The sequence below is a fragment of the Xenopus laevis genome, chromosome 9_10L, assembly GCF_017654675.1.
Source record: "Xenopus laevis strain J_2021 chromosome 9_10L, Xenopus_laevis_v10.1, whole genome shotgun sequence".
In the NCBI taxonomy this organism is placed as follows: domain Eukaryota; kingdom Metazoa; phylum Chordata; class Amphibia; order Anura; family Pipidae; genus Xenopus; species Xenopus laevis.
The window spans coordinates 122,534,251-122,561,121 of NC_054387.1; the positions used below are offsets into that span (position 1 = coordinate 122,534,251).

At 43.8% G+C, this 26,871-nt stretch overlaps 1 protein-coding gene across 3 annotated transcripts in view; it reads left to right on the plus strand.

Moving 5' to 3' along the window:
* rai1.L (retinoic acid induced 1 L homeolog) overlaps window positions 1-23,298 on the plus strand; it is a 114,993-nt gene extending 91,695 nt beyond the window's left edge. For all 3 annotated transcript variants that reach the window (XM_018236626.2, XM_018236625.2, XM_018236627.2), the window contains exons 2-5: window positions 6,961-12,268; window positions 16,042-16,135; window positions 19,632-19,681; window positions 21,535-23,298. In XM_018236626.2, the coding sequence (XP_018092115.1) occupies window positions 6,977-12,268; window positions 16,042-16,135; window positions 19,632-19,681; window positions 21,535-21,549 (5,451 nt within the window). In that variant the 5' untranslated portion in view covers window positions 6,961-6,976 and the 3' untranslated portion in view covers window positions 21,550-23,298. The remainder of the gene's footprint in view (window positions 1-6,960; window positions 12,269-16,041; window positions 16,136-19,631; window positions 19,682-21,534) is intronic.
* The last annotated feature ends 3,573 nt before the right edge of the window (window positions 23,299-26,871 follow it).

Genomic DNA, 26,871 nt, shown 5'->3' on the forward strand with positions numbered 1-26,871 from the left:
CCCTAAACTCTCCTCAGTCGCTGATTACAATAAGGACAATCCGGACTATCACCTATGGTTTCCAGGGGGGTCAGGATTTGACCTGGAGAGGATCAGGGAAAGAATTGGGGAACTTTCTAGACGTTAATCTGTCCTTGACTGTCCTTTCCCTGTTGTTCCCATTGTCAGCAAGGGGGAGAGTTAAGGTGGCCATACACGGTCCGATAAAAGCTGCCGACAGACCAAGTCGGCAGCTTATTGGCCCGTGTATGGGGGCCCCCGACGGGCTTCCCCGATCGAGATCTGGCCGAAAGTCGGCCAGATCTCGATCGGATGGGATTAAAAATCCCGTTGGATCGCGGGTGCATCTGTTCGTTGATGCGGTCCCGCGATCCGACCGCCCTTTGCGAATGCTTGGATCCGATCGTTGGGCCCTAGGGCCCACTATCGGATCTGCCCGATATTGCCCACCTTAAGGTGGGCATATCGGAGGGAGATCCGCTCGTTTGGCGACATTGCCAAACGAGCGGATCTATCCATGTATGGCCACCTTTAATTAGTTGCAGGACTTTAATAGCAATGGAATCTCCCTCTGGGTCCATGGATAGACTGGGCCTCCTAGGATCTGAGAACCTGACATTGCAGCCCATTCACGCGACAATTAGATAAAGACAGTGAAATAAAGTAGGTGTCATGTAAACCTATGGTGCTTGTAAGAAAGTGTTTATTGTCCATGACTGGGGCCAGCAAAGACTGAGGCCCAAACGGAGAATGTACACTGTAGTAGAGTCTTGCAGCGGGTCAGGTACCCATGGGTTACCCGCAAAAAAACGGGTACCCTACAGAATGAGGGTAGGAATTCCAGGTGCGGGTATAGATGCGGGTTGCGGGTCAAGTGGTAAGTCTCATCTAAATTTCTTATTTTATGTTATATTGTCTATATTTCAGTCCTGTTAAAATTTTACAAAACGTTTTTCTGTTCCCGCCCACTTTTGATGACGTCAGATTGCAGCAACATCACTTACTGTTTGATGGTGGTCAGCGAATTGCGGGTCAGGTTGCGGATAAGGCAGTTGCGGGTCCAGGTCGGGTAGCGGATCATCGTGGGTAAATATGTTGAGTTGGGTCCGGGTCTTAGAAATTGGTTCCGCGCAGGACTCTAATTTATAGGCTGGTCCAATCCTGTCTCGGGTGTTCACCTTTAAATTAACTTTTAGTGTGTTATTGAATGGCTAATTCTAAGCAACTTTTCATCTGGCCTTTTCTAAATCTTTCCAGTTTTCAAATGGGGGTCACTGACCCCATCTCAAAATCAAACACTCTGTAAGGCTACAAATGTGTTGTTATTGCTAGTTTTAATTATCTTTCTTTTCGGGCCCTTTCCTATTCCAGTCTCTCATTTAAATGCTATAGGATCATTTGGACCCTAGCAACCAGATTGCTGAAATTGCAAACTGAAACCGCTGAATTAAAGCTATATAATTTGGAACCACAAATAATAAAACATGAAACCCAATTGCAGTTTGTCTCGAATATCACTCTCTGCATCACCCTAAAAGTTCATTTTAAGATGAACAAACCCTTTAAAGGAACAGTTTAGTGTAAAAATAAAAACGAGTCAAATAGATAAAATAAAAAATGTTTCTAATATAGTTAGCCAAAAATGTAATGTATAAAGGCTGGAGTGACTGGATGTCTAACATAACAGAACACTACTTCCTGCTTTTCAGCTCTCTAACTCTGAGTTAGTCAGTGACTAGGGTTGCCACCTTTTTGTAATTTAGTTACTGGCTGGTGGGGGGCGGGAAGAAAAAGGGGCGGGTGTGACGTCGAAAAGGGCCGGGGCTATGACATAAAAAGGGGCGGGCTGTGGCGCGGACCTGTGAAGACAGAGGCCAAAAGCTACGTTTTACAGGGGATAGGGGGCGGCCCAAGAGGGTCTTTTTAAGGGTATTACAAATTTACTGGCAGCTACATTGCCAGTAAATTTGTAATACCGGCCCTGGCCTTGGCAGGTGTTTTACCGGCTAGGCCGGTAAAATACCGGCCTGGTGGCAACCCTATCAGTGACTGTAAGGGGGGCCACATGGGACATAACTGTTCAGTGAGTTTGCAATTGATCCTCAGCATTCAGCTCAGATTCAAAAGCAACAGATATGACCCATGTGGCCTCCCCTCAAGTCTCTGATTGGTTACTGCCTGGTAACCAATCAGTGGAAAGCAAGAGAGCTGAAAAGCAGGAAGTAGTGTTCTGGCTATTATTTTACACATCCAGTCACTCCAGCCTTTATATATTACATCTTTGGCTAATTAACTATATTAGAAACATTGTTTATTTTGCACAGCCTGTCTATTTACCCAGTTTTTATTTTTATACTGAACAATTCCTTTGATAATTCCTTATTTTCTTACAGGTGAGGATGAAATAAAACAAATTGTGGTGGGAAAAAGCATTTAAGAAGGACCAAAACAATACAGAATAAAGGACCCTTGGTCCTTTACCAAAATGGTGCTGTTTTTCAACTAGCCAACCATGGAGCAGAACTGCCGGCAGCACAATCCCAAGCCATGTGATATTAGCAGTCTCTACAGCATTAAGGGGCTCACACTTCCCATTCCTTTGGCTCATTTGTATTCAGCGCCTGGTTCCGCAGAAGCACCTTCTGTGCGGCTTCAAACATAGATCATGTAATGATACTGATGATATTCCCTGGCACAAATCACTGGGAGGGAGCAGTTGGAGGATGGGGGAGCAGTCAGGCATCGGAGGAGGCAGGAGTGAAGGCGGTGGTGGGAAACCTCAGCTAATGAGGGGCACAACAGGTGCACATGTGACTGGAAAAGGAAAAAATATGACTGCCCTTCTTATATCTGTTATACCATAATGCTTAGTTCCTAAACTGATGGTGGCTGCTGAGATTTGGAGTTCTAGAACTTTAGGGAGGCTGTAGATTTCTACTTCAGAGCCTGTAGGAATATGATCCTGCTTTATGGCCCCTACTGAAATTCTCTTGATATACAGATTTTAGGGCCTGTCCAGGCTCCCTGTCTCCTACACGTACATTAGGCCCTGAAACTCAAAATACTATCCAAATAGACAGACCTGCGCCAGTGACCCACGGCAACCAATCACATCTTTGCTTTCATTTTCTTACACAAAGCTAGTTGCTGATTTGGTGCAATTACACGTGTGTGGGGGACTTAACCTTCAGCAAAAAGTGTAAGACACTCAGTCACAAGTCTGGGCCTGTACTGAATCCCAGCGCTTGTTTTTGATCCCTGTCCAGGCCTGACTTTCACTACTTAGTAACCTATGCTCTCTGTGTGAGGGATGTGGCCCAGGGATGTTATGGGTAATCCTTCACACAAGGAGGAGCCACCAATCAGTGCATGAAGGAGGTGGAGTTGCTGGAGAGCAGGCCCAGACTGGCAATATGTGGGTTCTGGTAAATGCCAGAGGGGCTGATGTAAGATGCTATAGACTGTCACTATTTGGTGAGCTGCTAGAGCCTCTGTGTACCTAGGGTTGCTACCCACCCGGTATTTTACCGGCATGGCTGGTAAAAAATGATGTTTGATGTCAATGCTATTAATAGGGAAAAAGAAAAAAAAATATAGGAATGCCATTGCCAGTATTTTTTTCCAGAAGAGGTGGCAACCCTATGTGTACCTGAAATGGCAGGGCCTATTTTGAATTTCAGTCAGCATCGGATTGGGGGTCCTGGGCCCACTGTCAGTGGAGCTTCAGGGGCCCAAACACCACCCTTTGGCCCCCATTGAATCTGCAAACCACCCCCCTCCGGCCCTGCCCCCCGTGTACCTTATTTTTAACTTGTTGCGGCCACAATCGGGCCAGGGGGGCATGTAAAGGTGCATTGCCCAGGGTTACCAGCACTGAGCAGGTCTGGGTTGATGAGGCCAACCTGTTTTTTTCCCAGTGTCTCGCCAGCGCTGTCCGACCCTGGTCTCAGCCCAGACTAGGGTTGCCACCTGGCTGGTATTTTACCGGCCTGGCCGGTAAAAGTGATGGTTGATCCCAATGTTATTAATAGGGAAAAAAAGATAAATATATAGGAAGGCCGGTATTTTTTTCCAGAAAAGGACTGTGTTAGACAAGAGGCCTCCGTAAAAAAAAAAGGCAGGGACATCGTAGTGGGAGTCTGGAAAAGGGACCCAGTGAAATAGGGCTTGTAGTTAGTAAGTTTAGCTTGTCTCTAGATGTCAGTTCAAATAAGCAGTTCTAAGAAGGGACAGAATGAGTTTGTTTTATATCATTTGTAGAATTATCCGTGAAATAATATAGAGCCACTGGCATAAGTCAGACCCGGTGGACCCTGGCTCTTTTGGGCCCCGCCGGCCCAGACCCGATCCCTGCACTCCCTCTCCTTACCTCCCTCCATGACCCTGGTCACGCTGACACACTGTAAAAAGTACGTGAGCACATGGGAGGGGTAGTGATGTTCGGGCCAACCTCACACTCCTCTTCGCGGGGGGCGGGTTGAGCTCTTTTCCTGCTCTCCCCGCCCGCCACCTTCAAATGCCGGCTTTATGGCCCCACCGCTTTTGTGAGGTCAATGGCGGGGGCGGCGTTGGTCTATAAAAGGACCCCGGAAGTCGGATGCGGGCGTGTGTGGGCTGAGGGAGGACAGGTGAGGGTTGGGACCCGCACATCACTGGGGGAAGGATTTTACTGCTGGAGGGCCAGGGGGTTGATGCTGGGGGGGGCAGTAGGACGCTGCCACTGCTTATTTGATAACAGTGAATGAAATCTGTGTGAGAGACAGCAGAAACCCCATTTTACGTTTTTTAAGGGGACTGCAAAAAAAAAATGGTGTAAAATGAAGGAAAACTTAAAATCAGGGTATGCAAAACTGAGGTTTCAATGTATATTGTAACTATCCAGTGTGCTAAGTGATCTTCCTTCTATGCCTAGGTTTCTTCTTACAGAGCCACTGGCACACAAGATTTCTTCTGAAAATAAGAGTTATAGTTGATCTTGGAGACCTGTTAGCTCCACTATTTTGGGCCCAGCTAAGAAAGATCGAGAGTCGCATGTAGCACTGCATGGGGCTCAAATTTCCATGTATTTCACAACTGCGGGTATTTAATTCCTTGAATAAACACATAGAGATATATAGCAGGGGTTAAACCTTACAATGGAAAGTAGTAGAGGGAGATCTAAGAGAGCTGCAAAGAAAAAATCAGGGCACTTTTTCATCTTTTCCGCTTGTAACGTTCCCTTTAGAATGCTGATGAACGTGGCACGTGGGTGAGCAATGTGTTGCTGAAATCAGTTCAAAGCTCCTTTTTTTATTATTAAAAAACAGCCTAATGATTGGAGACACGTCCCTATCTGGCGAGCGCATATTCTCAGCCCCTGGGTTGTCGCGTGTGGTGAAACTGGAACGAGGTGATCTGCCAGTATCAGCCACCCAGGCCGTCTCTACACGCCAATAATCTGCGCCCTGTAAACACCGTGTGTGATGTGGAGTGAATGTGTCCTGTGGGAAACGCGCGCAGGGAAGGACGAGTTTTTAGCCGGGAGGTACCTCCTGGCTTTTTCTTTTGAACACACATACATAGGCAATATGGGCCTAGCTCCCTTCAGTGAAATGGACTCTGTGTGTTGATTGGCCGTGTGTTCCATGTAGGCTCGTGTGGAATGAAGATGCTGGGAGCCAGGTGGGCAGTTGGTCGGCTAATATGTGCAGAAATATGTGTGTGTCATATACAGGGATTGAGAACATTTGAGAAGCCAGGGGCGTAACTACAGAGGAAGCAGACCCTGCGGCTGCAGGGGGGGGCAGGAGGTATAGGGGCCCCATGAGGCTCTAATTCATATAAAATGTCAATGAATATTGGTAAAACAGGTCAACCTCTAGACATTTTGGGGGCCTGAAAAATTATTTGCTATGGGCCCTAGTAAAATCTAGTTACACCACTGTGGGAAGCTATCAGATATTTGGAACGCTCAGTATGACTGATGAAATAGCAGCTATAATATAAAAAAGTTGGATTAGAATTCTTCAGAGTTGTCCTTAATACGGTGCAATTACAACTATCTGGGGCCTTGCAAGGACTTCATTGTGCCCAGTGGCACCCAAGGCAGAATACCCATCAACCCGCTTTCCCCAGTCCCCTGTTCTCCCACTCACTCAGCACTAACCATGCTCCATGTTCCCTCTGCTGCCGGTCTCCATTCTCTCTCTCTCCCTCCACTGCCAACTGTTCCCCCCCTAAATGCCCCCCCCAATGTGCTTCTCCTGCCCTCCACAAATTCCTAATCTGCCTTCAAACTGCAGACTGGTAAATGCCAAATACTAATTGGTTGTTAGAGGTTCCACGCCTGGTTTCTGCAATATTGGGTCAAGTGTAGGGGAATGTAATAATAGGAGCAGGAGTTTGGTCCAGGTCTAGTAACCCATAGCAACCAATCATCAAATAAATTAATGCTGATTGGTGTTGGGCAAGCCTATTATCTTATTCCCTCTTAGTGTCAAACTGATCATTACTGTTCTAATATTTGAAGGTGTTGCTTCTGATTTTAAAAATGAATTATTGCAGAATGGAAAATATATCCTTCAGGCACAGAGAGTCCCTGCCCTTTAGAGCTTGCAATCTAATTTTATGGTACCTGGAGCAGAAAGAGAGACAAAGTGGCGTTCCCAAGGTTACATGCGCCCATAATTGGCACAAGAATCAAGCACAGACTTCCCTTGAGTCCATTGCCGGTGTCTGTGCCTCCCCCCTCCCCTTGCCTATAGGATGGAAATGAACAAAGACATAGTGCATGATTTAATGTAATGTTCAGATCAGTCCTCCACTATATATTTTTTATTAGAGTCTGCGCACCCAACCTTATTGGGAAGGAGTGCTGCAAGCAGTCTCGAGTGCCAGGCTGTAGATGATAGAATCATAAGAGCAGAAAAATCCCTATATCTAAATCTTTCCTGTTTTGTTTTTTTTCCCCTCTCATTCCAGATAACTAGCCCAAGTCATGCAGTCTTTTCGGGAAAGGTGTGGTTTCCATGGCAACCAACAGAACTACCAACCAACATCACAAGAGTCATCACGCCTGGAGAATTACCGACATCAAAGTCAGCCGGCACTCAACTGTGAGCGGCACAGGGAGGTGACCAAAAACTACTATGCTCACACATCCTACCAAGGCTATGAAAACAGTGTGGGGGAGAAGTACCCCAGGGACGACAAGCACATCATTGTTCAGCAGCTGCAAGGAAGAGTGTCTTTTGCCAGTTTCTCAGAGGGTAATGTGTACCCCGGACATTATACAGGGGAAGATGGACTACAGAATTGGGCTCAATCTCAGACTTTGGGTGGGACCAAATACGAGGAAAACCTAATAAAAAAGACACCCGGGGAAGGAAGGGGTTACCAGGATCCAGCTGGGCAGAACCCGTTCCGCTCACATTCACTGCATCACCCACAGCAACAGGCCCTGCCCTATGCCAAGATTCCCAGGCAGAAAGTTCAGAACAATGTTCCATCCTCTCCTCTATCCTTTTCCCAAGCCTCCCACTTCAACCAGAGTTTCCCAACGTCAACCTATTCCACAGTCACAGGGGGAAGCCAAGTCTCCCACACTTACAAGAGCTGCACAGCCCCCTCCAACCCTCAGCATGACCACAACATGGCTGCGGCAGGTCAGCTGGTTCAAGCAATGCATGGCTACCAGTCAACTCGAATGACTTCTTACGAACAGCCACAGCTCCACCATGCTCAGGAGACACTGCACTACCAAAATATGGCCAAATATCAACACTACAGTCAACAGAATCAAACTTACTGCCAATCAGAGACTCCCAGTCGAACTCCAGAACAGTATTATCAGCCGTTCAGTCCCAGTGCCAGCCACTCACCAGCACGGTCAGTGGGCAGGTCCCCATCTTACAGCTCTACTCCCTCTCCTCTCATGCCAAACCTTGATAGCTTTCAATATAACCAACAGCAGCAGCAGCATAACACTGGTACATTTCCATTAAGCATGACCGACCACAGTCATTACATGCCTCTTATAAATCCATCACCCACAGGAACGTCCAGTCCAGAGTCTCAGAGTAAAAGTCTGCAAAATGACAAATTACCAGAAACCTTGCTGTCTGATCTTAGCCTGCAAAGCCTCACGGCTCTGACATCCCAAGTGGAAAACATCTCCAACACCGTGCAGCAGCTGCTTCTTTCTAAAAGTGGAGTTCCTCAGAAGAAAGTGATCAAGGCGTCTCCAAGGACTCCTGAGCAAGTAAAGGGGCAACACTGCAGCCCAGAAAACAGCACATATTCTTCTGAGCAGATTGGAACTCCTTTATCTGAGGCACTTGGTACCCCTCAGTCTGTGCACACTGAGATTCCAGATACAGACTATCTCAGTGGCTCAGAGGACCAACTTGAAAGGAACTATTTGTACTGTGGTTCAGCCCAAAGCCCGGCAAGGGCCAACAATTCTAAAATGAAACCAGAATCTATTTCTACTTGTTCTGTAACTTCACCAGATAATATGTCTACAAAGTCAGATGATTCTTTTCAAAGTATCCGGGCCAGCCTTCCTCTGGAGACCTTTGCTAAACTGGTAAGCAGTGAGAGGGAATGCCCACATTTATTGGTCAATGCCCTTTCCCAGGAGGAGCTATCAACTGAAATTATAGCCCTTCAAGATGCTATTGATAACGAGAAAGCAGAGAAGGCCTGGGTGGATTCCCCTGTCCTCAGTAACGATTCCCCAAAATCTCCTTTAAATCTGGAAAACAGCTCAGCTTGTGTGGAGTCTGCAATGCAAACCTGGTCAGGCCAAGAGAATGTAGAGACATTTCCTGAAGATTTAAAGAAAAGCATTACAGAAGAAGCCAAATCAAGGAACCAAGACATGTGTTACAGCGACAAGTCTATTGAAAGGGAGGAATTACCCCCAGAAACTACTGAAGTGACTAAAATCCTTGTCAATTCTGGCAGTTTATGTTCTGATAAGAATATTACAGCCACAGCATCGAGTGCCAGTTACACCAGCTCCTCTGATACATCTGCAAGTACCACTTGTTCAAAGACAATGGATCCCTTTGGCTGGACAGATAAAAACATAACTGAATCATGCCTAAGGTGGAAAGACTTAGAGCTTAGCCTGCACGAATCAGATCTTGAAAAAGATTTATTCCAGGTCAAGGATAATAAAATTGACTGTCAGCTCGATGTTCCTGATGTTGAAACTCCTCTTGAAAATGACTCCAGTGAGGAGTTTAACAAGGAGGGAGCAGGAGACTTGGCCTACACGGACATTGGTAAGACTGACAATGAGAAGTGGCTTGAAGATACTAGAGACTGTTATACTGAAGAAGACTTTCAAGACATTCCTGATATCCCATCGCAAAAAGAATCCAACCTGGAGCCAGAAGATTATTCTTCATTGTGTGATTTTTCAGATAGAAAATCTTTCATTTATGACAATTCCCCTTCAAAACCACTAAAGGACATGGAAACTGTATCTTCCATAAATACCCCGGAGTCTGTAGAAAACCCAAGCCTTGAGGAGAAAGAAAATTCAGCTCCATCTCAGCTTTCTGGTCACTCCATCATCCTACTTGGTCCAGCTGTGGCCACAGAGTCTAAAGTGGAAAGTTGGTTTGAATCCACTATAACACACATTAAAACTGTGGGGGACATAAAAGAAAAGAATGAAGAGGATGCTGAAGCCTGTGCACTTGAACCTCTAACCCTCCCAGACAGAGAAATAAAAGACCTTAAAGTGCAGGATTATCAGCTGGATGTGAAAGCTGAAGAGCCACTCGAGAGGAAGCCTCGTTGCCGTAAAAAGAATCCATGCAGAGCAGTAGAAGTGGTTCAGTCTGACAAAGTGGCTCAGAATCCTGTCGGTGAAACAGCTAAGGCAGATAATGAGAAAGCACAAGAGGAGGCTCCAAATACAATGGCCATTGTTCCAGTGGCCAAGACTCCAGCGGTAGAAGTAATGCTGGCAAGAATGTGTACCCGGTCTTCAACTGCAAAGGCAGATCTCCAGGTGAACGGGGGAGCAGTGGGGCCTCCACCACTCCATCAAGACAAAACAAATAGAAAGGGAGCGTTCAATGTAAAGGAAACAGCCTCTTTCAAAAGCGGTAGAAGAGGTGGAAAAGCTGCAGTGGTATCTCATTGTGACAGAAAAAACTTTATGCTTCAAAGCAAGTCACCAAGCAAGCTCAGCAGTCAGAAAGCTAAAGGAAACAACATTGAGCTTCTCAAGGATGAAAAGTCTATGATTCTGAGGTCTCGCAGCAAGAAGCAGGAACTCTTCCAAACCAAAAGGAGGAAAGGAAAGAGAGGAATGAGCATGGTTATTAAAAAGCGAGCATCCTTAAAGAAAATCTTGGCTAACAACTGCACAGTTCCAGACACGTACAAGTTGATTCCAAAAGTCAAACAACGCATGAAGCTTTCAAACTCAGGTGTTCCGAGCAATGCCAAGGTGTCTGACCGACGTCTGCATTCTCTGAAACGGAAACCGAACTTTATATCCCCAGTACCTGCCAAAAAAAAGAACCTGATCTTACGCAGCAAAAATGTCACAGAGGAAAAATCAGAGCCGACTCCTCACTTATTTAAAAAGATTCGGGCAATGAAGAAAGAAAAGGTCAAGGTGACCATTGCGGCAAAAAAGACATGCAAGGTCATCTTAAAAACACCTTCTGTTCATGTGACACCGGAGGTGTGCATAAAGGTGTCCTCCCGTTCATCATATGCAGGGGCAGTAAAAACAAAAGTTCTGCCTCCCAGAAAGGGCAGAGGCCTGAAACTGGAGGCTATTGTACAAAAGATGACCTCCCCAAATCAGAAGAAGCAGGGTATTCTCGGTGCTTGCTTATACAATGTTGTGACAGTTGGTGGCAATAACCTGAATGCACTTACACCAGGAAAAGAGCTGAGAGAGCTTAGTTCAGTCTCTGCAGACAATGAAACTAGGATGGTAAGTCAAAACAATGCACTGTCAGCACCTGATCTACATTCTCTGAGTTGCAGAGGCTCCAACAGTAGGTCCTTAAAAGGAACACAATTGCACAGAAAGAAACAGGCCTCATCTTCCCTCCACTGCACTAGCACACATAGAGGGACAGAGCAAGAGGGCAATTACATTAAGGCAAAAAGACTCAGTACAGTTCCAAAAAGGAGAATCAGAAGAGGGAGGTCCAAGGGTGCCCTGAATAGCTCCAAAAATGTATCAAAAAGGCAGATTGGGGCTTCTCCTTCTGTCCTACTGACATCTAAAGACAAGACCCTTTCAGAAAGTGTTCATCAAACCAACAAGTGCAAAAAGCCTATGCTTAAGGAGACCTCCAGTGTTCCGAGTAGAGTGGAAGAATCCTCTTCTCAAGTACAAGCCAGGAAAAAAACAAAGTATGCTAGCTTCAATGGTTACACTAAAAGGCAGCGCAAATGTGCGCCCCAAAATAAGCCCGCAAAGCAAACTACAGGGAGCAAACGTACAGGTAGGAGAAAGAGTGTCCCTGTCATAAGCCCGAAGGAACCCGAAATCAAGCTGAAATATGTCTCCGCTAAACCAGTGCGGTCAGAAAGTCGGGTCCGACCATTCTCACCTTACGTTCAAGTGGAGGAGAAGAATGAATATACTACAACCTGTACGGTAATAAATACTGTTGTGGAAGAGAGCAGGCTGCTCAAGGAGAGAAGCATCATGCATTCAGTTCCTCACTCCTCATTTGCAAGTTCTCGAACTTTGCCTCTCTCCTCAAGAATGCAACTAGGGCCACTAGTATGTAAGGCGGTGCCCTCTGGTTGCCTTGTCTGCTGCCTCTGTCGGAACCCTGCCAATTTCAAAGACTTGGGGGACCTTTGTGGGCCTTATTACCCTATGGACTGCCTACCTAACAAAAAATTAAGGCCAAAGGATAAGTTCAGAATAGGAGAGTTGCCAGTTGAGAAAACTCCCAAAATGTCAGACAGTGTCTGTACAGTGGGTAGTGGGAGAGCACCTTCCTTGGACAGTGGGGAACTTGACTTAAGTAATCACACCAACCTACGAACCAGTGCTCGAGCTTTGTTGAGGAAATTGCCCAGCTGTTACTGCTGCAGCAAAAAGGTGGAAATAACAGAGACTGAGAAACCAAGGAGATATCCGTGCAGCAAGACCCTTGAGCCACCTTTTCCGGAACTGGAAACCCAGGAACACTGGGTTCATGAGGCGTGTGCTGTATGGACCAGCGGAGTTTACCTGGTGGCAGGAAAGCTGTACGGCATCCATGAGGCAATTCAGATGGCGGCCAATGGGGTGAGTTCTTGTCTTGTAACGTAAAATTGAACCTTATGTGCATGTGTAAGCTTTCAGTGCATGAATATGACTCACATAGATTTTGCTCACTATGACAGAGTAGCATATTGGATACAAGGGACCCCCAAAATGAACACCTGCCTTGAGGTGGTGATAATTCCAGGGTTCCATTAGCTGGGGTACCCTGCATACAGGGAATCACCTGTGATGCCATGCACATAATGTATATATGTAGTGACAAAGAAATGTGACTCAATTTGCACAAACCAATTAGAGAGCCCTTGTAATGGAGCAAACATTCTGGGAAAATAACACTTCATTATGGGTAAAAAAAACATGGAGATTTTTTCAAAATGTTGCACTTTGGTAAATCAATCCCATCATATGTTAATCCTTCCCAAAGCATGGCATGTAAAGTTTACAGTGAGCCAATATTTTATAGTTGAGGCATTGCAGATGTGAGTCATGGAATGTTTACAGTCTCAATTTACTTTTTGCCATTGTAATTGCAGACAAGAAGAGAAAGTTTACAATCTCCATTCTCAGAGCACTTTATAATATGGAATTGCAGGTGCAAGTCATGCAGTAGTTACAGTCTTGTTGTGCAACATGTAGTAGAATTGCAGAAATGATTCACAGAGTATTTATTTTATCTCTTGCACTATAAACCCTGGAATTGCAACCACAAACTATGGGATTTTTACAGTAGAAGTAGAAGTGAGGCTCTGAATGTTTACAGTTTGACCTCATAGTGCATGTTATACAGTGGAATTGCAGAATGTTTACAATCTAACTTATACACCATAAGTTAGAATTGGAAATATTAGGCATGATATGTTTACAGTTACAGGGAACAGTTTACACTGGAATTGCAAACATGTTCATATGTTGAAAGGCTATGTTGCAGGTGCAGACATTAGATACAGGGATGTGCACAATCTTTCTACACAGATATGATATATGATATCCAGATATGATGCATGAATTGTTTATGGGCAAACTTTATATTTTGCAGTTACAGACATTCGGCATGGGATGTTTACAGTACAGTACAGATGTGAAGTATGGAATTTAGATAATCACTGTGAACATGGTTTGCAGGCATAAGGCATGGAATGTTTACAATCTAGTTTTATATTGGAATTGCAAATATCAGGCATGACATAGACACTGGAATTGCAAACGTGAGACACAGGGTGTTTACAGTGCAAAGTTTACACTGGAATAGCAAGCATGAAGCATGGAATATTTAGAGCCTCATACATTCTAATTCTGTATATTGCAGTTGAAGGCATGAGATATGTTTACAGTAGCAGTTCACACTTAACACTGCATTCAGCATTGAAAGGTTACAATAACCGTACACAGTTTACATTGGAATTACAGGCACAAGGCTTGTAAAGTTTATCATCTACTGTATATTACCATCTATCGGAACTGCAAACATTAAGAATGGATATTTATAGTTGCAGTGAAAAGATTGCACTGGAATTGCAGACCTGAGGCATTGGGGTTGTTTACAAAGAGCGACAGACATGAAATGCACAGACATGGCGTGAACAATGCTGACAAATAGTGGATGTTCAATGACACGAGATGCGTGACATTTAATAGTGTCTATAATGTTCACAGGTGTGCAAGTTTACAGACATGACAAATGTATTGTACTTCCAGACATGAGGCATGTACTGTATTGCTGGCAAACGTGGTATGTAATGCTTTCAGACTTTGTTGTTTAACTACAGTTATGAGGTGTGTAATGTTTGCAGACATGTAGTTGTTAACAAAAAGAGGTAGGCACTGTCTACAGACCTTAAGTGTAAATGATGTCCTGTTTACAATCACTGGATGTTTATTGTTTACAGAAAAAAGGTCTGTGCTGTTTTTGAGTCAATCTGTGTAATGCTGACAGGTATTATATTAGTTATGCATGTTTTACAGATATGAGCTGTGTACTATTAACATACATGTTTACAGACATAAAAAACTTTGTTTACAGATATGGTTACCCCTTTTTACAGAAAAGAGCCATTGAATATTTACAGGCATGAGACAGGCAGTGTTCACAACTATGAGATGTGTTCATTGTATAGACATGGGGTTTGTTATGTTTACAGACACAGGGCATGTAAAGTTTACAATCATAAGGGTTGTTTTTTTGCACAGACATAAGGCTTGCAGAGGTGTATTGTTTATATACACTGGATGCAATTGTTTACAAACAACTAATTGCAAAGGAGGCGGACTTGATGCTTACGCATTTAGTACACCCATGTGGTTAAGCCAAGGCAGCGGTTGGCACAGTTTTGGCATATGTACAAACTGGGTACCCCTGGAACTATAGCAGGGTGACTGTTACCCCAATGTTTCTAAATATCTGTAACCTTGTTATGAGCTAAGGGAGCCCAGCCTGAAGGTCAGTTAGGGGGAGATTTGGGGTGAGTGCTTATTTGTGCCCTGGGTACCCCTGGAACTATAGCAGGGTGACCATTACCCCAATGTTTCTATATATCTGTAACCTTGTTATGAGCTAAGGGGGCCCAGCCTGAAGGTCAGTTAGGGTGAGATTTGGGGTGAGTGCTTATTTGTGCCCTGGGTACCCCTGGAACTATAGCAGGGTGACCATTACCCCAATGTTTCTATATATCTGTAACCTTGTTATGAGCTAAGGGGGCCCAGCCTGAAGGTCAGTTAGGGTGAGATTTGGGGTGAGTGCTTATTTGTGCCCTGGGTACCCCTGGAACTATAGCAGGGTGACTGTTACCCCAATGTTTCTATATATCTGTAACCTTGTTATGAGCTAAGGGAGTCCAGTCTGAAGGACAGTTAGGGTGAATGCCACAAATCTACAACAAAATATTCAACATTATGTAGCCCAGTGCTAAATAGAAGTGCAAGAATACATGAAATATTTGTTGGGAAAAATAGGATTCCTTTAAACCAATGAACCAAACTTCTGCTCAATAACAGCGTGTTTCTGTAGGAAGCGTTGGCATTTGCGTAATGCAGGCTTCTAAACCACGTGCAGACTGGCATTAAATGGGCAGAACAGAGAAGATAATGATTAGTATGGGATTACATGGACATGGTTCAAGAGATTTATAGGCACCATCTTTTTAATTTAGTGCAGAAAGGGGTAGACAGCTTGCGAGAGTGCTCATTGACTTGCAGATTAGGTAGCGTGGTGTAATGCCTAATACAGGCACGCTCATACCCTCCTTCCCAAACAATTAGGGCTCAGTGGTGAAACAGTTCCCTTATGGGCCTGCAGGCAGAGAAAGGGAGAGATAAAGATGACTTTTATTGCTTGAGTGCCCTCTCCTGGTCATGTGCTGAAACTGCATGGAACCTTTAGCAGGGATTCTCTGTGCATGTGCCTAATGCAATAGAAGGGGCTGCAGCTAATGCGTGGAAGGCTTGGTGTAGTTCCGTAGTCTGTACTGACTATTCTAAGATTCTTGGAACGACCATATGAAGAGTGATGTAGCTGCTACATACGTTACAGCTGCTCCTGATCAGAGGTATCACTGCAAAAAATGCCAGTGACTATGTATTCTGCAATGTCAGGCAGACAGGAGTCATTCCTATTTGTTGGCTGCAATGCCTCCTGCCTGTCAGATTGGAGCAATGCACAAGAATACGTTTTGCCTTGGAAAACACATAGTAAATGTGCAAGAGTGCCAGGTCTCTAAGGTGTCAGTGGCACTTTATAGTGGGAGGCGCAATGTTCATGGAATTTTAATGAGGTTCTGATTGGCTGTTTTGCCTTGCAGCTGTGTCCCAAGTGTCAGAGGCCAGGAGCCACCGTGGGTTGCAGCCACAAGGCATGCGAGCAGAGCTACCACTTCACGTGCGCCGTGGAAGCAGGTGAGTTAATCCTCCAACTGTCACCCTGTCTTAAAGGAGAAACAACCCCTTAATTAAAAAAAAAAAACCCTACCCGACATAGACCCCCCAGCCTAGCTGTCCCCTCAGGCAAATGCCCCTAACTCTTTACTTACCCCTCCGTGCAGATTCTGTCCAGCGGAGTTCGAGGCAGCCATCTTAATCTCTTCGGTAATCTTCTGAATGAGACCAGAGAAGCGGCGCATGTCTGTTTGCGACAACTGCGCATGCTCCGAAACTCACAAAAATTGCCGGAACGCTGGTCTCATTCTGAAGATTAACAGAGAGGCTGAAGATGGCAGAATCTGCATGGAAGGGTGAGTAAAGAATTAGGGGCATTCGTCCGGAGGGGCAGCTAGGCTGGGAGGGAGGGGGGTCTATGTAGGGGGTTTTTTTTCGCCGAACCCCTGAATCCTTCGTGAAAGATTCGGCTGAATACCGAACCGAATCCTAATTTGTATATGCAAATTAGGGGTGGGAAGGGGAAACATTTTTTACTTCCATGTTTTGTGACAAAAAGTCACGCAATTTCCCTCCCAGTCCCAAATTTGCATATGCAAATTAGGATTCAGATCCGGTTCAGCCGGGTAGAAAGATTTAGCCAAATCCGAATCCTGCTGATAGAGGCCGAATCCTGGCCCGAATCCCAAAACAAATCCTGGATTTGGTGCATCCCTAGTTTTTTTTTATTAAGGGGTTGTTTCTCCTTAATGCCACACACCTATTGGTACCTATTATGCTAGGCCAAACCCTTCTGGCTTTTTGTTGGGGAATTATAACACAATAGGAGGGATATGAGAGGTGATAAGGCCTTGTGCTCAGCCAGCCTGAGACACAAAGGCTGAGATGAATGTGATAAGATTGGGGGTTTAAAGAGCACAGTCTGACCATAGTGGGACCATCATGCCTGTAACAACACAGAGTTAAAGGGATCCTGTCATCGGAAAACATGTTTTTTTTCAAAACACATCAGTTAATAGTGCTACTCCAGCAGAATTCTGCACTGAAATCCATTTCTCAAAAGAGCAGATTTTTTTTATATTCAATTTTGAAATCTGACATGGGGCTAGACATATTATCAATTTCCCAGCTGCTCCTAGTCATGTGACATATGCCTGCACTTTAGGAGAGAAATGCTTTCTGGCAGGCTGCTGTTTTTCCTTCTCAATGTAACTGAATGTGTCTCAGTGGGACCTGGGTTTTTACTATTGAGTGTTGTTCTTTGATCTACCAGGCAGCTGTGTTAGGGAGCTGCTATCTGGTTACCTTCCCATTGTTCTTTTGTTTGGCTGCTGGGGGGGGTGATATCACTCCAACTTGCAGTACAGCAGTAAAGAGTGATTGAAGTTTATCAGAGCACAAGTCACATGACTTGGGGCAGCTGGGAAACTGACAATATGTCTAGCCCCATGTCAGATTTCAAAATTGAATATAAAAAAATCTGTTTGCTCTTTTGAGAAATGAATTTCAGTGCAGAATTATGCTGGAGCAGCACTATCTGATTCATTTTGAAAAAAATGTTTTTTCCCATGACAGTATCCCTTTAATTGATACCCCCTATAGCCTATGACTAAGTGTTTGTAACACGAAACGCGTAAGGCTGTAGACACAATAAATTGCTTTACTTTGATTCAACAACCTGGTGGGAAATTGGCTTCATTTGAGTGCCTGCTCTAAAGAATTTTCTGTTTTTAATTGATACCCCCCCCTCATTAGGGATTATATCAAATGGGGGGGGGGGTTACTGTGAAATATTTAAGAAATGGTAAGCTCAGCTATTTGGGGATTTTGCAGCTCGTGCCATTTTTATTGTTCCCAAAACATCCGTTGACATTTCCTGCAAATGGAAGGCAACCAGGGAACCGTTCTAAGCGACGGAAATACAAAGCGACAGTCAGGGGAGGCAATTTCAGGCATCGTCTCATCGACTTGCATGCAGATAATGCGGCGGGTTCATGCCAGGCAAGGGGTTAATGAGGCTCTGCTGCCATTTTCCCACTGCTCGTTTATCAAGGTCTCATGTGCCGTGAGCAGGTGAAGCGAATGCGGCGGGTGGTGGAGCAGAGAACTTGATCACTGCTGAGACTCCCCAAGTCCCCTTATGTCATTATCAGGGATTCAAATAGACCCTGGCATTTTAGATACAAAGAGGCCCAGTCAGCCCGATAAATAGTGACTGTCTATGGCAACTCACAGCAGCCCCTCTGCCATTGGCCAGGATCTACAGATTCAAAGGTCCCCCATCCCAAGATATTACCATGTATTACAGGTATGGGACCAGTTATCCAGTTAGGGATCTGGAGCTTTCCGGATAACTGATCTTTCCTTAATTTGGCTCTTCATACCTTAAAGGGGAAGTAAAGTCTAAAATAGAATAAGGCTAGAAATGCTGTATTTTGTATACTAAACATAAACATGAACTTACTGCACCACAAGCCTAATCAAACAAATGATTTATGCTTTCAAAGTTGGCCACAGGGGGTCACCATCTTGTTACTTTGTTAAACATCTTTGCAAGACCAAGACTGTGCACATGCTCAGTGTGGTCTGGGCTGCTTAGGGATCGTCATAAATTATCAAAACAGCACAAGTCAAATAATATCTGCCAGAAGCCAATACAACAAGACTGATTAATAATCAGAATATACAGACTGTACTGGGCCTGTGTTGTCATGTAATCTAATGTGGATTTTATAGCTTTTGTATTGTTTAATAGAAACGTTCTCCAAATCTCAGCAAAATAATCCTCCAAATAGAATCCCAGTTTATCTGTTTAAATCTGGCTCCATGATCTTTGTCCCTGCAGCTGGAGTTGGAAACAGTAAAGGGGATGTAAAGGCAAAAATAAAATCCAATACAAATCTCGACACAGTCGCCGACTGCTCTACAGGGAAACAAACAAAGCTGCTTGAGTTCTGCATGGCTGGGAAGTAAGGCGGGGGCTCCCCCTGCTGTTCATAAGTATGATTGTTTCCCTGCTCAGCAGTTAGGGACTATCAGACAATTCCTATCCAAAGCAGTAAATGAAGGGAGAATTTCACTGCATACAGTCCGGTTTCTTATAAAAACGGTACACATTTTTTGCTTAAAGTGTATTGGAGAAAGGTTTCTTTTTCATTAAAGAAAGTAAAATGGGATTTTATTTTTTTGCTTTTACATGCCCTTTAAATCTGTTAAAAAATCATGTAAACATTAAATAAACCCAATAGGCTGGTTTTGCCTCCAATAAGGATTAATTATATCTTAGTTGGGATCAAGTACAGGCTACTGTTTTATTATTACAGAGAAAAAGGAAATCATTTTTAAAAATGTGGATTATTTGGATAATATGGGGTCTATGGGAGACGGCCTTCCCGTAATTCAGAGCTTTCTGGATAAGGGGTTTCCGGATAATGGATCCTATACCTATACTGTGATGATTTATGGAGGAGAATGGAAACTGGAGGAGGTGACACGTGGATGTGTTTGTTTGTTGCAGGGTGCTTACTAAGCGAAGAAAATTTCTCCTTGCGATGCCCCAAACACAAGGTAGGTTGCCCCTTGCTGTCCGTCACATGAACCTTACGTAATTACTGGATGCTCCAATCAGAATGCTGCCTGTCAACACCACATCAGCCGTCTTGCTGGCATCTAACATAGTGAGATCATTGTGCAATTCATTGGAGGATCCCCTGCATTAAAGGGGTGCTTTACGTTAACCTTTAGTATGTTATATAATGGCCAATTCTCAGCAACTTTACAATTGGTCTTCATTATTTATTTATTTTTATCGTTTTTGAGTTATTTGCCTTCTTCTTCTGACTCTTTCCAGCTTTCAAATGGGGTCACTGGCCCCATCTAAAGAAAAATCTCTGTAAGACTACAACTTTATTGTTATTGTTACTCTTTATTACTCATCTTTCTTATTATTCTTTCTCCTATTCATATTCCAGTCTCTCATTCAAACCAAGGCATGGTTGCTAGGGTAAATTGGACCATACCAACTAGATTTATGAAATCGTAAACTGGAGAGCTGTTGAATAAAGAGCTAAATAACTCAAAAACCACAAATAATAAAAAATGAAAACCAATTGCAAATTGTCTCAGCATATCACTCTCTACATCATACTAATTGTTAACTCAAAGGCGAACAACCCCTTTAATTGGCTTAGGAAGATTCTATTGGGGAGTCCTGTTGGCGTTCACCCCTAATGTTGGTGGACCACAGCTCCCAGCATGCTTTATCTCCTTATAATATGTATACTAGGCAGTGTCAGACAGTGGTACCTATGGCCCAACAGAGGACATGACCACAGGGGCCCACCGGGGTTTCTTCCGATATCCCAGTGGTCCAGTCCGATGCTGGTGAATTGTAGTCCAGCAATATACAGTATGGGTGAGGAAACACCACTAGGTTTAATGTATAACATAGAGCAGCACAGTAGTTCAGTAGCGCCTCTTCCTCAAAAAAGGGTTCTAAGTAGACCAATAGAAATCCAGTATTCTCTTAAAGGGATCCTGTCATCGGAAAACATGTTTTTTTCAAAACGCACCAGTTAATAGTGCTACTCCAGCAGAATTCTGCACTGAAATCCATTTCTCAAAAGAGCAAACAGATTTTTTTATATTCAATTTTGAAATCTGACATGGGGCTAGACATATTGTCAGTTTCCCAGCTGCCCCCAGTCATGTGACTTCTGCCAGCACTTTAGGAGAGAAATGCTTTCTGGCAGGCTGCTGTTTTTCCTTTTCAATGTAACTGAATGTGTCTCAGTGGGACATGGGTTTTTACTATTGAGTGCTGTTCTTAGATCTACCAGGCAGCTGTTATCTTGTGTTAGGGAGCTGTTATCTGGTTACCTTCCCATTGTTCTTTTGTTTGGCTGCTGGGGAGGAAAAGGGAGGGGGTGATATCACTATAACTTGCAGTACAGCAGTAAAGAGTGATTGAAGTTTATCAGAGCACAAGTCACATGACTTGGGGCAGCTGGGAAATTGACAATATGTCTAGCCCCATGTCAGATTTCAAAATTGAATATAAAAAAATCTGTTTGCTCTTTTGAGAAATGGATTGCAGTGCAGAATTCTGCTGGAGCAGCACTATTAACAGATTCATTTTGAAAAAAATTTTTTTCCCATGACAGTATCCCTTTAAGGTATAAAAGCTATAAGTAGCTACTCATTCATGCAGACCATTCTGTACATTGCCATTAAATGTGAGCCCCCATTGATTTCTAAGGGCTGTTTTAGTTGGGAGAAAACATTACCGGAAGCATTTCTACGGAGCAGGTCTGCCCTCTAGAGGCAACTGTCAGAGACTGCATTGTTAATTAGAATATGGCACATGGTCTTCCATTGCCCTGATTTGTTCTGCTTCTCTTTATTTTGTTCTTGTGTTCCAGAAACACCTGGTGTAACTGCCTGCTCCACTGATGTCACCGTCATCTCACCCCAAGTTCTTTCGTTCACCTCCCAGCACTGTCATCATGTTCCAAGCAGGTGAGAGAAGCGCGGAGGGCGGAGCTATACCTGCTGCAGAGCCAGACTCGGCCAGTGCAGGAAACGTTCCCCCCTGTGTGCTGGCTTGCAGCGGATAAGGAACGTCAAAAGTCTCAGAGGGATTGTGGGTAATTCCAGAATGGAGACAAGAAGCGGGAGTGGAGTGATGTCATGTTGGACCAACCAAGGAAACAGTGATGGCGTACCAAGATGGAAGCTGGCCAAGCCCAGGTTTTACCATTGAAATCAGTATGTCTTATATTTCTACCTACCTTTCTGGAGGCCACCTCGAGCCCAGTATTCTTGTTACAGGCAACCAATTTCCAACCCTTGGTTGGTGAGGCCAACTCAAGACGCATGCTTCTGCCTGCACACAGGTCAAATAACATACAGCCATTGTCCATGAGGGGAAAATACGATGAAACCCAGAAAAATTCATCATTGTTTGTAGTGTTCCAATACTCGGCCACCAGACACAACGTTGGCCTTTGATGTACGTGTCAACTGTATTATGTTGGCCTTGCAAGGTCGGACTTCTAAAAAAGCAGAGTGACGGGAAATCTTTTGGGACTTGGTAGGGCTTAGGAGCCAGTTATGTTTTCAGACAAAAGCATTTACCCGACGTTAACTTCAGAAGAAGACAAGCACAGAGCATGGACACATAAGAAACCCACCACTGACAGGGATAGTGGAAGCAGGTCTCAGTTGGCTTCATTTCTCCTGAAGGCCTCGTTTCTCCTGAAGGCCTCGTTTCTCCTGAAGGCCTCGTTTCTCCTGAAGGCCTCGTTTCTCCTGAAGGCCTCGTTTCTCCTGAAGGCCTCGTTTCTCCTGAAGGCCTCGTTTCTCCTGATGGCCTCATTTCTCCTGAAGGTCTCATTTCTCCTGAAGGCCTCAGACTCTGCTGGTGGGACATGGGAACCGAAGGTAACCAGATGTGATCATTGAGTTCAATCATTTGATATCCTCTCCGTTCTTTCATTGTATGGATCTGTTTGTACCGTTGTCTTTGCCCGATGGTGGACATGATGCCCTCACACAACTGGTGGATTTAGGAGAACTTCTCAATTGATGGCCTAGGTTCCTCTTTGGAGTTCAGCTGTCTGGATGGCAGACTGTAGGTAATGGTACGGGAAAGTTGGGCTAAGAGATGGCCACAGCTGTGGTACGGCAATGTACGTGTTTTTCGGAAAATACTGTTTTTTTTCTCACTGACCTTTGTGATTGATAAGTGACCTTGAAAAAAAGCGGCCCATGGATTGTTTCCCTCCCACCCATTCATATCCCGTTGTTAATGAAGAGGTGCGGAATCTGCATCGATCCAAGGCCGTATTCTGTCGTCACCAAGTCAGGTTCTGAGATGTCAAATAAACCACTACCCCCAACCCAACCATAGTTTAGCCTGTGGCCAGTTCAGGTAACAAACTCCCTATTCCTTCCCGCTACCGATGTACATAAATGTGTTGAGGGTCGAAGTGCGGATAGTGCGTCATTTAATGCTATGAGTGTGTGTGTATATATATATGTGTGTGTGTGTGTATACATATGCATATATATAATATATGAAAAGACTGTAAATGTTTAACCCCTTTGCTGCCAGCGGGACTAGCAACGTGCTTGTTGAACGTGCTTCTGGCAACCGAAAGGTTAAAAAAATAGGGTTCTTTTTAGTATAAAAAAACAAAAACCAATGCTTCACACTGAAGACTGTGTGTACCGAGCTTTCTAAAAGATGTTTATTTTCTTTAAAAGTACAAAAAAAAAAGAGGCTGTTGGGAATGTGAATAAAAAACAACAAAGAACACAGTATTTTTTTTTTTTAATTCTATTCTTCTTCTCCCAGGGGGAGGGGTTAATAATTGTACGTCTGAGTTTATGTAAAAGTGAATTTTGTTCTGGGACTGAATTCAGATTAAAGCTTGAATGCCAAAAAAAACAGTCCTTTAATCGATACGGTAAGATTAGCAGCTATTTTATTTCAATTATTAAAGGAAAAATAGGCTCCACCCCTGCGGATCCGGAATTCTAGGATAAAATGAAAATAAGAGGTGAATAGAATGTTCTGGGTATAAGAAACTAGAGCAACCTGGTCAGAAATGATTTACCTGCCCTTGACCTGAATTTGCAGGTGAGCAGACCAGCCCCAAAGTACTCCTCCTTTTTTAAAAGAGAAGTAAAGTCTAAAAAAAACATGCTGTGTTGTATATACTATATAAGTTAACTTTTAGTATGTTAAAGAATGGCTAATACTAAGCACCTTTTCAATTGGTCTTCCTTTTTTTATAATTTTTAAATGATTTTCCTTCTGCTTTCAAATGGGGGAGGGGGGTCACCGACCCCATTTAAAAAAAACAAATGGCTTTTATTTTTTTATTAGGGATGCACTGAATCAACTATTTTGGATATTGCTGAACCCCCGAATACTTCACGAAAGATTTGGCTGAATACCGAACCAAATCCTAATTTACATATGCAAATTCGGATTTGGTTGGGCCTGGCAGAAGGTTTTGGCTGAATCTGAATCCTGCTGAAAAAGGCCGAATCCTGGCCAAATCCCGAACCGAATCCTGGATTCAGTGCATCCCTATTTTTTATGATTTGTGGTTTTTGAGTTATTTAGCTTTTTATTCAGCAGCTCTCCAGTTTGCCATTTCAGCAATCTGGTTGCTAGGGTCCAAATTACCCTAGCAACCATGCATTGATTTGAATGAGAGACTGGAATATGAATAGGAGAGGCCTGAATAGAAAGATGAGTAATAAAAAGTAGCTTCACGTTTATAGTCATTGTTACTTTTTATTACTCATCTTTCCATTCAGGCCTCTCCTATTCATATTCCAGTCTCATATTCAAATCATTGCATGGTTGCTAGGGTAATTTGAACCCTAGCAACCAGATTGCTGAAATTGCAAACTGGAGAGCTGCTGAATAAAAAGATAAATTAATCAAAAACCGCAAATAATAAAAAATGAAACCCAATTGAAAATTGTCTCAGAATATCACTCTCTTATATCATACTAACAGTTAATTTAAAGTTGAACAACCCCTTTAACGTACAGCCCTATAAAGGTAATGATCCAGACATTCAAAGCTGTCCAGAGTAGCTCCCCATCTTGGACTGAGTTAGGAGTGTCGGTGACACTGCACATGCTCAGTGAACTCGGGGCTGCTATTGGGAAGCGGTGCTTAGGGGTCGTCGGAAAACGTCAAGCAGAAAACTAGGGAACAGGAAACTAATGAGAAACAGGGAAGAAAACACGCGGACATTGTGCAAAGCCAAAGCTACTTTATTTGTCCTTATATAAGAAATGTATAAATATCTCTGGATAAATCTTCTGTACAAAAACATCTCAGAACTAAGAAAATAAAGAGAGAAGCAATACAGTTGGGAGGTTTCGGCCTTATAATATTTACACAATATCAAGCCCACTCCCGATTCTTCTTCTTTGCTCCCGATCCTTCAGCGTGCTGTACTACAACTCCCAGCATCCCACTGACAGCCCAAGGCCTGCAATATGGCCGGAAGCTTTGAATACTTTGCCTGGGAAGCCACGCTGGCAAGAAAAGCAATAGTGCATCGTGGCTTCACAAGCCGGATAAAGGGAAAGGAACTATGGAAATCGTAGGGTTAAAAGGGCCCCTATAACCGAGGGCCTTTATAACAGGACAAAGTAGTAGACATGCCAGGGAAGTGAGCCCTGATGAATTCTCTTTAGAAATGTCTAATCCAATCCATTGATTATTAAGTGATTCTCTGTTCTGCCACAAGGGGGAGCCTGCAGCAGTAGTAACAAAAAAAAAAAAAAGCCTGCTGCAATCCTTGGAGAATGGCACTGCTGCAAATCATTCCCCTTTAAACTACACAGCTCTGATTGCTTATGTTAAACAACGGGTAATAGTCTAATTACCAGTTAATTAATGAATGAACAATACACAAGTCTGTTCCCACAGAGGCGCACTAAAAAGTATATAACCCAGTGGGCACATGGCACAGCAATTGGGCTCGTTGCCTGGCAAGTGCTGCACATTACTGTCCTGACCAAGTGTATAAAGTATTGGATGTCCCGTTAAATGCAGAAATAAGAAGGTTAAAATTTCTATTGGTTTATACGCACCACTCACCTAAGGAAGGTTTTTTTAGCCTATTGTTCATTTGTAACCCTAATATTGTGCTGAACCATAGAGCCAGTGTATCATTCTGTACAGACTATGGGGAAACTTAGGGGCTGTTCCTGCAGAATTGTGCTTAGTACAGGGGAATACCTATGCTGCCATAGTTTTATGGGATCTCTCTGTACAGACTATGAGCAAACTTAGGGGGCTGTTCCTGCAGAATTGTGCTTAGTACAGGGAATACCTATGCTGCCTTAGTTTTATGGGATCTCTCTGTACAGACTATGAGCAAATTTAGGGGCTGTTCCTGCAGAATTGTGCTTAGTACAGGGAATACCTATGCTGCCATAGTTTTATGGTATCTCTCTGTACAGACTATGAGCAAACTTAGGGGCTGTTCCTGCAGAATTGTGCTTAGTACAGGGAATACCTATGCTGCCATAGTTTTATGGTATCTCTCTGTACAGACTATGAGCAAACTTAGGGGCTGTTCCTGCTGAATTGTGCTTAGTACAGGGAATACCTATGCTGCCTTAGTTTTATGGGATCTCTCTGTACAGACTATGAGCAAATTTAGGGGCTGTTCCTGCAGAATTGTGCTTAGTACAGGGAATACCTATGCTGCCATAGTTTTATGGTATATCTCTGTACAGACTATGAGCAAATTTAGGGGCTGTTCCTGCAGAATTGTGCTTAGTACAGGGGAATACCTATGCTACCATCAGGCCCGGACTGGCAATCTGTGGGTTCTGGCAAATGCCAGAGGGGCTGCTATAAAGTACCATAGAAAGTCAGTATTTAGTGGGCTGGTGGGGGCTGTTTGGGCCTCTGTGTACCTGAAATGCCAGGGCCTATTTTAATTCTCAGTCCGGACCTGGCTGCCATAGTTTTATGGGATCTCTCTATACAGACTATGAGCAAACTTAGGGGCTGTTCCTGCAGAATTGTGCTTAGTACAGGGAATACCTATGCTGCCATAGTTTTATGGTATCTCTCTGTACAGACTATGAGCAAACTTAGGGGACTGTTCCTGCAGAATTGTGCTTAGTAGTGAATTGTGCTTAGTGTCTGAGCTCATTCATCTTCTACATCTCATAGTTACAATACCTCAGCCAGTTACTCTGTACATGAA